The 12,457-nt window shown below is 32.9% G+C and overlaps 1 protein-coding gene across 1 annotated transcript; it reads right to left on the reverse strand.

The window, feature by feature from the left end:
* Positions 1–1,075: 1,075 nt before the first annotated feature.
* Positions 1,076–2,580, reverse strand: LOC108487396 (chitinase-like protein 2). Its single transcript, XM_017791727.2, has 2 exons — positions 2,021–2,580; positions 1,076–1,889 (listed from the first exon to the last, which is right to left on the reverse strand). The coding sequence occupies exons 1-2, from the start codon at positions 2,394–2,396 to the stop codon at positions 1,315–1,317; spliced, it is 951 nt and encodes a 316-aa protein (XP_017647216.1). The 5' UTR covers positions 2,397–2,580; the 3' UTR covers positions 1,076–1,314.
* Positions 2,581–12,457: the final 9,877 nt, after the last annotated feature.

A 12,457-nucleotide genomic window follows, 5' to 3' on the forward strand; every position in this document is an offset into this window, starting at 1 on the left:
GATTTATAGTAATACCACTGGTATATCCATACTCAGTGCACGGTTGTTTCCGCATGAGTTAGTAGAAGTCAAGTGTCCCGACTCAAAGATCCGAACAATCCCGACTCAAACACAAACTTGGTGATGTATATTTTTCTTTTGGGTAAAGATGGCATGTACATAGGTGTTGTTTAGTCACTTGAATATGTATATTACTTTGGGTAGTGAAGGATGAATTATAAAATTTAGATGGTTAAATGAAATGGAAAGAAAAGTACATGATATTTTGATACATGAACATTAAGTTGTTAAATGAATGAAGTTTTAACCAATTTTGAATGATGCTATGATAGTAATTAAGTTAAAATTTTGTTAATGATATAAATATTAGTTATATGATTGTGAAATATTGGTGTTGGTTGTTTTAGTTTGAATTTGCAGGAGGGTTAAGTAAAAATAAGCAGAAATGCTGCCGAAATTTTTATAAAAAAAATAAAAAAAATTAGAATACTCGAACAATTCCCATTTTACTTTTAATACGTGTTTGAACTTCGAGAGTTCAAGATAGGGACTCAATTATTATATTATACTATGAAAATTTTTAATAATTGTAAATTATTAGTAAGTTGTCTGATATGTCCGGTAATGCCTCATAACCTCGTTCCGGTAACAGTTCGGGGTTAGGGGGTATTACATTGAGCCATAACAATTCAAAGAAATCTCAAAGAATCCTTAGAGAAATAAAATAAATGAATCTTCTATTTTGCAATTTTTAAAATTATATTCATGAAATTTAGATAAGTTTTCCGTACTCCATTGATCTTTAGTAAACTTTTAAAATGAAATAATTTTTTACTTAAAAAATTATTTAAGCATACAACACTAAGAATCTTTAGAAAATTCCTAAAGTGCAGTCTGAAAAATCGTTTAGTCCGACCTCCACCTCATGGATCTTGAGAATTTTATTTTATTTTTAAATGAAATAGAATTTACATTCTGAGTTTTTTTAATCCACAACACCCCATGAATTTTTAGAAATTTTTTAACAAATCACTTGGTTGGCACCTTGTAAATCTTTTTAAAAACCGAAATAAAATTATTTTTCGGAAAATAAAAAAATCAATTTTATATTCCATGTTTGGGCAATAGACATATACACCACTCAATCACATACTATTAGCTACAATTTGATAGTAAAAACAAGAAAAAGAAAATCTCAAATTTTATACAACCAACACAAACTGCTGTAAAACTCCACAATTGTTAAGAGCAATCCATTGTGGGATTCACGCAAATTGAAATAAATCCGCATATACTAGCGTTTGTTTCCTTTTTTCATGATGATGTTGCAGATGAGGGAGAAACAGTGAAGGGTTCTTGTTCTTCACAGGTGAGCATATCATGAGGACCAGCTTCTTCTCGGCCAACTCCCAAAAGGTCAAGGTAATAAAGGTAATGAGAGATCATATTGTTCATGGAATCACTATCACCTTGACCACAAACTTGGTCACCATAAAGAACATTCATGGTGGTTCCAAAACCTGGAACCCTCTTGGCCAAGGTGTCGTTCTTGGTTGGTTTCCAGTTGCCAACGAAAACGTCATGGGCTGAGGGTTGGTGTTTCTTCACCGGCGTCATCCACCTCCACATTGCTGTCTGGAAAGCCAAGGTTGCGTTGTCTTCTAAGTATTCTGGGTGGTTCAACAAGTCCACCTTCAAAGCCTCTCCAGTTTCCCCATAGTTGTAGTTCCAGTAGATAGGCAAGGCACCACGGCCATGATATGAGACTCCTGGTGTGCAAGGATAGGTGTATTTATAGTAATCATCGCAATATATTTTGCTAGGGCTCATTTCTTTGTTGTAGCAAAGACCCCAAGCCAATGGTCCCCCGGTAGCGACTCCATAGCCACCTGAAATTATTATAAACCAGAGCCATTGTTCAAGAATAACAAACAGTTAGATAAGCCACATTCGTTTAACATTGCTCTTGGATGATCAAAAGTAATATTAAACACTTTTAACTAAGCACATATTTACTTACATGAAGTTTTGCTGCCGACATGTCCAAGAAAAGCAGCGACTTCCTTCATATTCTGGAGCTTTTCCCCGGTGGTACCAAATCCATGAGGCTGATACTGAGCAGCAGCAGTAATGAAGGAATGGTAATCCCAGAACCCAACCGCATGTGCTACCGGCGTGTTACGCTTCGCAAAAAGGTCCTCAAACTGGTAAGTTTGGAAGTAATCAGAAATGGTATGGTTGCAACAATACTTTGACCACCCTTTACATTCCCACCCTTTGTCACACAGCTTCTTGCCCTTTACCATCTTCACCAATGGCTTCAACGATTCCTGGCAGTTGGCCAGTGCCACCAGCATTGCCGCCACTGAAAAAAGAACCAGCCATTTGGCTTCCATTATCAAAGATACAAAGCAAAATGTGGTGGTCGTGGTTTGGGTTTGGAGTGGAGAAACCAACACTGGGAGTTTATAGTAAAGATTCGGCGGATGTTTTTGAGTGCTGCAGTGAAAGTGTTAGAAAGTGAGGTTAGAACTGATTAGGGGAAGGGCGATTTTCAGGGTTGATGAATGATGGGCACTCACACTCACACTAGTGTCAAGTTTTGCTTGCGTTTTATGCTTCTTAGAGTGAAAGCAACGAAAAGCTTAAAGCAAAATGTTGATGTTCTATTCTTACTCTGCACACTTGGCTTGGCTTCTAGGATTCATCGGTTCGGTTTTAATCAGTTCTGGATGAGATAATTTTTTTTTTTTTTCAAAATATGAGCTTAATTCAAATCGCCATTTTTATCGTTTTAGATTATTGATTAATTTATTTTTAAAAAACAGTTTTATATAACATTTTAAAATTATTTTTAAATTTATGAACCGAAACCAAAATCAAACTAAATTTAATAAAATTGAATCAGACCCTGGAATTACTTTTCAATTTTTCCATTTCTTTCCTCAGCCCTAGACTGGCTTGGACCTGGACCACTTGGGGTTTTTTTGGGATTCATAATTCATTGTACTGAAACTTTTGCTTTTGGGCCAAATACTTCTCATGGGCTGGTTGAAAACAGTTTTTGGTTACTCTCAACAGGGGATGATGTCATATTTGGTATCTATTCTTTTATAAAATGTTTATATTTTGAAAATTTTTAATGTAGTACTTGAACTATCAATTTATGTATTATTTAGTACTTTTATTTTCATAAAATGATTGATATTATATACTTTAAAAATATTAAATGTGATGCATAAAATATCAATTTGTGCATTATTATAATACATAAAATTAACACCCTAAATAAATCATATCAAGCCAATTTCTTTTCGAGATTTCGAATGTTGAAATGTTAGTAGACTATGGAGGATTTGCAGTTCTCATTGTTAAAACAAATTTTCATCGATGTTGAACGCTGGTCTCAGTTCCATTTCATACGTTTTCGCACAACTTGGATTGAAGTTACAGGCGCTCCTTAGCACGCTTGGAACCTAGAGACGTTCAAAAGCGTTGCTATTTATTAGGGTGATTTTATTTCCATGGAGTCTAACTCGCTTAATATCGGCTAATCAGTTAAAACAAATTGAGGAACTCATTATTCTTGAATGTGGAGATGAACAATTTCCGAAGTTGGGGATTCACAGCCTTTGAATCTGGAGGTGGACGTGCTAAATTTTCATAAGGTCATTTTGATTTTGCTAAAGAAGATTCGTCTGGTGGTGAAAGGAGTTGAGAGGTTGAAGATACATTTAATGAAGAGGTGGGTAGTGAAAAACCCAATATGGCAGCTCGAGAGGTTCTAGGAAATCAAAGGAATTAGCAGAGAACTTAGACCCAACTATTGCTATTGCCTCGAGAAATGATTAGAACGAGGCTCTGGGCCTGATTTGTTGAAGGCAAGTTCACACTTTGGTCACGATCAAATGGTGGGTTGCGGAGCAGATTTGAAAGCTGTGACTTGGTCGGCTGAGGAGATTGTTGATACGAATTTAAATATGATTGAACCTAAGTGGACTTGGGTTGTCAGAAAGGGAACAATTCGGGTCGCGAAACCCTTTGCAATTCGTTAGTTAGGAGTCCTACAAGTAGAGTTAGGGTGGAGGACTCCATGGGAGTAGCAATGCAAAACACTGTAGTGCATAATCCCTATTCGACGATAATTACTGTTGATGGTGTGAAGAAGAAGGTGAGATCATTGGCAGAGATTGAAGAGAAAGTGATGACTTTGGTTAAAAAAAAAAAAAGAAGCAAAAACGTAGAGGTAGAAAACCAATCATATCTAAAGGTGTGGTGTCTGGTGAAGAAGCAAAGAACGGATGATCGTATTGTTAATGGTTCCCTTACTGACTCTGTCATTGGGAATCGCAAGTATAGTGAAGGAAGCTAAGGAAACATTTCAATTTGCGAAGCTGCTCGAGGTGAATGCGAGTGATAGTGAGGATTTAATTATCATTGAGGATCAAGAAGCTGGAGTTTCAGATATGAGTACGAAGATGTTTCATCTCTAGAAAATGTTTGGGGTGTTGGGAAGGTGTCATAAAGTAGGGTAATCAACGTTTTAGTGTTGTGTACCCATTTATGATATGGTGATGATGCATGTTTTATGCAATACAAAATTGTTAAGGTGAAGGAAGCTCACTGAATTGAGTTTGCGACTTTCTTTGTCCTGACTTGGGTTGTGAATAATGGGGTTGGTTTGGATATCCCTTTATGTTTTTCTTCGGCAGGGATCGTTTTGGTGTTACTTTTGAGACTCTTGATTTGTATGTTTTTTGGTGTTTATTTTGAGGTGGGTCACATATGTTGATATTGCATTTGGATTTTTCCTACTCTACTTTCTATGGATATTACTAAAATTTTATTTTTGTCACTAAAAAACTATAATTAATAAAAATTTGACACATGAATAATATAACATTACATAAAAATTTAAATAAAATAAAATAACTAATTCTAAACAACATAAATTTAACTTTAAAAAAATTTAATTTCATTGTTTGAGACCTTTCTTAGAAGAGATAAGTTTAACTTTGAAAAAAATCAATTTCATTGTTTGAGACTTTTCTTAGAAGAGATTTGAAAAGTAAGGCAGTAATAGGTTTGTTCTTGTAATTTTAACTCATAATTTTTCCATTTTTAAAAACCCTAAATTTGTCAAAATATTTTGAAATTTATACATGTCGAAGTTTTTTAAATTTTATGTCTCTTAACTTGAATAGAAAGTTAAATAATTTAATTTCGACTACCATAATATTCTCTGAATTTTGTTTCTAAAATATGTGGGTTCATGTTAAGCAAAGAAAGTGAAGTTTTTAAACAACATTTGGTTCAAATTAAGATCAAATTTCTGTAATTAGGATTTCATGTGTAGCAACTTTAATTTCAAGTGAGAAAGATGAATTTAGTATTTATTTTAATGGAGAATATGATATATTTTTTCTTATGGAAGTGGTTTATTTACTTCCTTTTATTAACTATACCTGGTTTAGGTTTAAGTTTAGTTATTTGTTTTTTTTATAATTTAATTTATTTTTTTTGTTTTATTTAGTTTCCACATAATTATATATTATCCATATGAAATTTATGATTTGGAAAAAGAAAAGTTTCCACATGTTGAATTTTAATTGGTTAGTTTAGCATTCACTAATCATGTTAATTCCAGGTATCATAATAACACACAAATTCATAGTTTAGGTACTACATTTGACATTTTCAAAGTACAGGCATTATGTTGGACATTTTATGAAAGTACATGTATCAAATAATACACAAATTGATAATACATATACCATATTAGACATTTGATAAAAGTACAAGCAAACGTGATATTATCCCTAATGTAAAATTTTGTTTTAGGTTAAAATATGTTATAAGTCTTTGTATTCTTCGTAAATTTGAAATTTAATCCATATACTTTTATTAATTTAAAATTCATATCAAATTGTTATGATTGTTAAAATTTCTTTGTTGAATTTGTTGGTATGACATTTTGAAATAATAAAAATACTTATTTGATAGTCATGTAACTAAAAAATTACGAATTCGATAAAAGAATTTTAATGGCGATAATAATTAGACTTGCATTTTTAAATTAGAAAGTAAAAAAAAACTAAATTCCTTGAAAGAAAAATAAAAAATTAAATTTCAAATTTATTAAGAATATATAAACTGAGTAATTTAATATTTATATGTTTAATTTTGAAGTAAATAGTTAATCTTTTGGGGGTGAATTACACAAGAGAAGGGAAAGACCCTAATAGCAACGCAACTAAGGTGACTTAAACTCAAACCACACCTGAAATAATGAACACCCTAATTATTAGACTAATACATAAATTTAAATAATTAAAATTTTAACTATCCGTAATCTTAAATGTTAAAATAAAATTGCGTTACCATATTTTGAAGTAACGAAAAAAAAAACACAGAAATTTGCAATTTCTAAATCTTGAAAGTTTTTTACCATTATATTTTTATGTTCAATTGTAGTACAATGTACAGATCTATCTAATTAATTACTTCATTCGTATTATCAATTTTATTAAAGACTAGCTTGTGTTTATCTGTTGGGGAAAAAAAAGGTGAGAATGTGTTGTAATTTTCGAAAATATAAAGTACCTCTCCGACTGGACCACACACATGAAATGAAAGTAATTATGTATGAAAATTGAAAATATATGTTATGTGCGGCATGCAATTACGAGGTTCATTCACACTAGAGCAGGGCCTTTACGAATGTGACATATGGCCGACCTTGCTTTTAATGGAGTTGGATGCTCTTCTTCATCAAATGCATGTATGTCAATGCTTTTCTTCCTCATTTTCAACAAAATAAGATCATTAAAAGATTAAATGTCATTTTCAATAAAAAATTTCTTTGAGAATGACCTTTCTTGATGTTTTGATATCCAAGAGAAAAACCTTTGTTGAGGTATTCATATCCATTCTTATTTTGAGAAAAATGAATCATTGTTTTTGGTTGGGCTTTTTCATCTAACTAATATAAAAAATAAAATTAATAACTAAAATAATATGCTTATAAGATTATTTACTAAAATGGTATAATTTTATTGGTGTCGTCTGTCAAATTGGCAGCACCGGATTCAAATGCAATGATCTAAAGTATTTAGAGACTTGATATGCAAATTTACCCTTTTGAGTGGCTACTAAAAAAAAGTGAAAGGGTGCCTCCTAACGGTGTGGCGGCACCAAACTTTAAATGTGACTAATTACCTTTTAAGCTCTCTTTATTTATTATTTTATTTTTATTCCCCTTCAACTCACTATATTGTATTTAAACAAGCCTCAACCTATTTTTGTAGTTAAATAAGCTCTTAATATATGATTTTTACTTATAAAAGCCTTTTATTTTAATATTAAAGTAAATATATTTTGAATTTCAAGCTCTTATCTTTATTTTTGTTGATGCAATAAAATTATATACACTTTAACATCAAGATAAAATCTAAAAAGTAATCAAAAATTTTAAAAGAGTAGTTAAGAAAATCATATATTTAAGGACTCTCAAGAAATTTTAAAATTTTATTTTTTATTTAATAAACTATTCTCATCAAATTCACATAAACATAAAATGCGAATTAGTTTATATATTTTAAATAGCTATACTTTGGGTAAAATATATTTACTTTAATATTAAAATAAAAGGTTTTATGAATAAAAATCATAGGTTAAGAGCTTATTTAACTACAAAAATAGGTTAAGGGCTTGTTATTGTATTTACAAAAATAATTTTAATAACAACAATATCCTAAACTAACCTCTTTTTTTTTATAGAATATTAGGCGTGAGAATGAGGTAACATAGTTCGAAGTCATGCTAAAAATTGTTTAACAAACATTATAGGTTCTGATTATATATATGTTCTTTTTGACATAATGCTTAGAACTTATAAAAGTTGTGTGACCCAAATTCTAATAGATTGCTTGCAAGTCAAGTTAAACAAAATATATTTTTTTCTAGAAGATTTAGTATTTATGAATATAATATATTTAGCATTTATTAGCATAATATATTTGACTTTGATTAGAATTAGGATTTTTCAACTTATAAATAGATGTAGTCGAAACTCTTCTTGTAATCATTTTTCGAATTCAATATAGTGAATTTTCTTTTTCTCTGCCCGTGGTTTTTTTCCCAAACGGGTTTCCACATAAAAATCTGTGTGTAACAGCCCAATTTTCGGGAATTCTGTAAATGTTGGCATAGGCTTAATTATGTTAGTGGGCCTCTAGAAGGCCCAAGCTTAAGATAGAACCTGGTAATTTTAGTTAATTTTTATTCCATAAGAAAAAGGGGGTGAAATTATGAAATAGAACCTATGTGAAAAATGTTTGAAAATGCTATAGGCTAAATTGAAGTGGCCAAATAAATAGGAGTGCAAATAGGAGGATTTGCATGACAAACCTCACATTTTACATGAAGTGGCCAGCCATCATGTTGTTGTAGACAATATGAGCACTTGATATCCATAATTCATGGTACAAATTGATAATGGGTTAGGTAAATGTTCCATGATAATGGATTAGGTAAATATTCCATGATAATGGGTTAGGTAAATGTTCCATGATAATGGTTTAGGTAAATGTTCCATGATGGGCATTTCATGTCTTTTGTATTAAAGAATTAAATGGATGAAATATGAAATTTTATTAAAAGAAAAAAGGGGTGAAAAGAACAAAGTTTTGTCCATCTTTGTTCATCATGGCCAAAAGTTAGAGAAGAGAAAGGAGAGGAGAAAGCTCTTGAATGTTCGGTCACTTAGGGAAGAAAATTGAAGGTAAGTTCATGGTAGTTTGCTTCTATCTTGATGTTCATGAGTTCTTCTTGATTCTACCTTAACTCTTGAAGCATATTTTGGTTTTTAGTTGTGTTATGAGCATTTAGTCATGAATTAAAATGAAGGAAATGGTTGTTGTTTCATGTTCTTTTGATGAAAAATGGAAGATAGGTGAAGTTGAGCCAAACAAATGAGCATGCATGTGTCTTAGATGCTAAGGGGAAAAATCAGCTAACATGTTGTGCTTTAAAATGATGAAATGGAGATTATACTTAAGTAAAATCATAGATATGTGATGATTGATTGGTGATATACATGTTTAAATAACAAGCATACAAGTTAGGTGTGAAAGAGTGATTTGGTAATAAATCTGCTTGGAACAGCAGCAGTAATATGACTTTGGAAAATCACCATAAATTGTGAGAGATGAGTTAGAAGGTGAATAAATTATGTAATTAAAGCTTAATGAGTCTAGTTTCAAATGAAATAAACGAGAACATATTTTGAATTCTGTACAATGAGAAATTTGATTCGTAATGAAGAGTGGTCAGATTAGTCAAATAGTGAAACATGGGAAACTTTGAGAAAAATCTGGTATTGATTGGCTAAACCAAAAATTCTGAAAATTTTATGGATAGAAGATATATGAGTCTATTTTCAGGAAAAATTAATGGAACTTGATTTGGAGTTTCGTAGCTCCAGTTATAAATAATTTAGTGACTGTTGCTCAGGAAGACAACTTGCAGTGAAATTTTGATTATGTGGTAAACATTGACAAAATATTTGTTAATGAGTTGCTTATTGATTTCTTATAAGCTTATTATGATCTGTAGGTGTGGTTGGCCGAATATTGTAAGGGGTTAATACGTAGTTCGTATTTGAATAGTTAGATTAACGTGTTAGTAATCCAATTGTAGGCGTTCGTGTGTGGATCTCGTCAAGATATCGTCGCAAAGCAGTGTGTAACTAACACCTCTTATAGACTAGATCGGACAAGTCGAAAAGTCGAAATGCCGAAAAGCCGGTATTTTGAGATCTTACGAGTGTGTGAATGCTCATAAGATTAATAGTTTGATGTATATGGTAAATTAAAGTGATAAGACTGTAGAGTGCGCGATTCTGTGCATTTCGATATTTTTGGGCTTAATGGGCCAAAAACGGGATAACGGGCCAACGGGCCCAAATTGGTAAGAAAACGCGGTAAGTGTTTTTGATCGTACGTAAATGGCTATGTTATGTATGAAAACCTTAAGAATAGTTAAATTACTTGAATACCCCTATGTATGCAAAATTACCATTATACCCCTAGGGTTAATTTTGACTGAAAAGCATGACGATCTGATTCTGTATGATGTATGTCATGATTATATATCTGTTGCATGGGGACTTGGGTTATACTATGGAGGAAGCGTCCTGGTGGCTATGCCACAATTATCTGATCTGGTGGCTCTGTCACATATATCTGTCCTAGTGGCTATGCCACGATTATCTGATCTGGTGGCTTTGCTACATATATCTGTTCTGGTGGCTCTGCCACAATATCTATATCTGGTGACTTCGTCACAATATCTGGCAGCCTCGCTGCGATTTCTGTGGTGTGAAGCGGTTGAGTGGGTCGAGTAGTCTCTCCACATGGTGTAAGGCTGGTATGGGGGTGTTATGGATGAATCTGGGTTGGGTTTCTGCATAAACATGTAATATATGTTCTATTCTGTTATGGGCCTATGGGCTTTATTCTGAATTCTGTTCTAGGCTAAGGCCAACTTATTCTATTTCTGTGGTTTGAGCTGATATAGGCTATGGTTGGGTTAATTTACACATTGAGTTTTCCCAAACTCACCCCTTTTATTTCCATCCACGCAGGTAATCCCCAACCATAGTGGGCTTGGAGCTGTGAGGGAATTTGGAGTGGCCACCCGTTCTGAAAGTTTGATTTTCTTCTGGTGAACTGGACATCCTTTTAATTACGTTTGAGGTTTTGGGTTTTTAAATGTAATAAGGCCGCTTATTTATTTTTGATGGTTTTTATATGTTTTATTAAGATAGGTAATATTTATATTTAACTGTTGAAATTGGATAGCTTTAGGGCGCATTTTCAAAAACAACAATTGATTTTAAAATAACACGACAACAAGCAAAGCTTCCTCAATGAAAGTATTTTCCAAAATTAATCACTTTCCTAAAAATTACTTAATCAAATCAGTTTCCTAGAAATATCCATGACATTAAGGTGTGGCAATGGCGGTATGCATGTCTAGGATTGGATCCGAAGGAGCTTGGTACTTAGCAAATCAGATGGACTCACCACCTCTTTTCGGTTTCCTACCTGGTGCACAGCTTCCATTCACTTTAACCTATAATGAAATTATCTTTTAAAACACTAAGTAAGTTTTTCTGGATCAACAATATAAAATGTTTTGAACGCTTCGATGTGGCATGTCGGATCCGGTCATAACGTCTTGGCCGGGTTTGGGGTGCTACACTGTGTGTTCTTAATTTTTATTTCTCTTTTTTTTGTGATATATTGTCATTACCGACGTTCTATTCTTTACAAGGTGGTATCAAAGCTTATGGGTTGTTCATCTCGATCACGGTAATGACATTTGAAGTATGAAATTCAGCTGTTGGATTGCAACACCAGATTTGCGTTGTGGAAGATTAATATGCAAGCAGTTCTTGCGCAGATAGATCTAGAGGATGCCCTGCTAGGGATAGATAAGATGCATTCAACATTAATGGATGAAGAGAAAAAGCGTAAAGATCAAAAGTCATTAACACAATTATATTTTTATTTGTCTAATGAAATTTTGTAAGATGTGATGAAGGAGAAGATCGCCGTTGTATTATGAAAGAAGCTGAAACAAATATGTATGTCGAAAACTCTAACCAGCAAGTTGTATATGAAGCAACGTCTTTATGCTCTCGTTTGGAGGAAGGTGCGTTTGTTCACGAACATTTAACAGTGTTTAAAGAAATTTTCTCAAACTTGGAGGCCATGGAGGTTCAGTATAATAAGGAAAATCTAGGGTTGATTCTACTTTGTTCGTTGCCTCCGTCTTATTCAACCTTTAGAGACACGATTTTATATAGTTGTGAGTCTCTCACAATTGATGAGGTTTATGATTTTTTGACCTTGTATGATAAGATGAAGCATCTTGTGGTTAAACCAGACTCTAAGGGAGAGGCTCTCATTGTTCGTGTGAGACAAGATCGAAATGCTGATGATGATCGTGGAAGGATACAGGATCGGAATCCTCGTAGTATATTTTAGGGTAGATCGAAGTCTTCAAATAAAGGTAAAACTTATAACTTTTGCAAGAAGAAAAGGCACATTAAATCTGAGTGCTATAAGCTATAGAACAAGATCAAAAGAGAGGCTGCGAATCAAAAGGAAAAACAACCAGAAAATTTCGGTGAAGCTGATGTTGCAGAAGACTACAGCGATGATGAACTTCTAGTCGTTTCTGTCAAGAATTCTAAAGTGAGCGAAGAGTGGATCCTTGATTCGGGTTGTACCTTTCACATGAGTCCCAATCAGGATTGGTTTACAACTTACAAAACAGTGTTTGAAGGTGTTGTTTTGATGGGAAATAATGCTTCGTTTAAAATTGCAGGTGTTGGAACAATTAAAGTTAAGATGTTTGACGAAGTTGTCAGAACACTTAGTGATGTGCG

Source organism: Gossypium arboreum, chromosome 10 (assembly GCF_025698485.1).
Source record: "Gossypium arboreum isolate Shixiya-1 chromosome 10, ASM2569848v2, whole genome shotgun sequence".
Taxonomy (NCBI): domain Eukaryota; kingdom Viridiplantae; phylum Streptophyta; class Magnoliopsida; order Malvales; family Malvaceae; genus Gossypium; species Gossypium arboreum.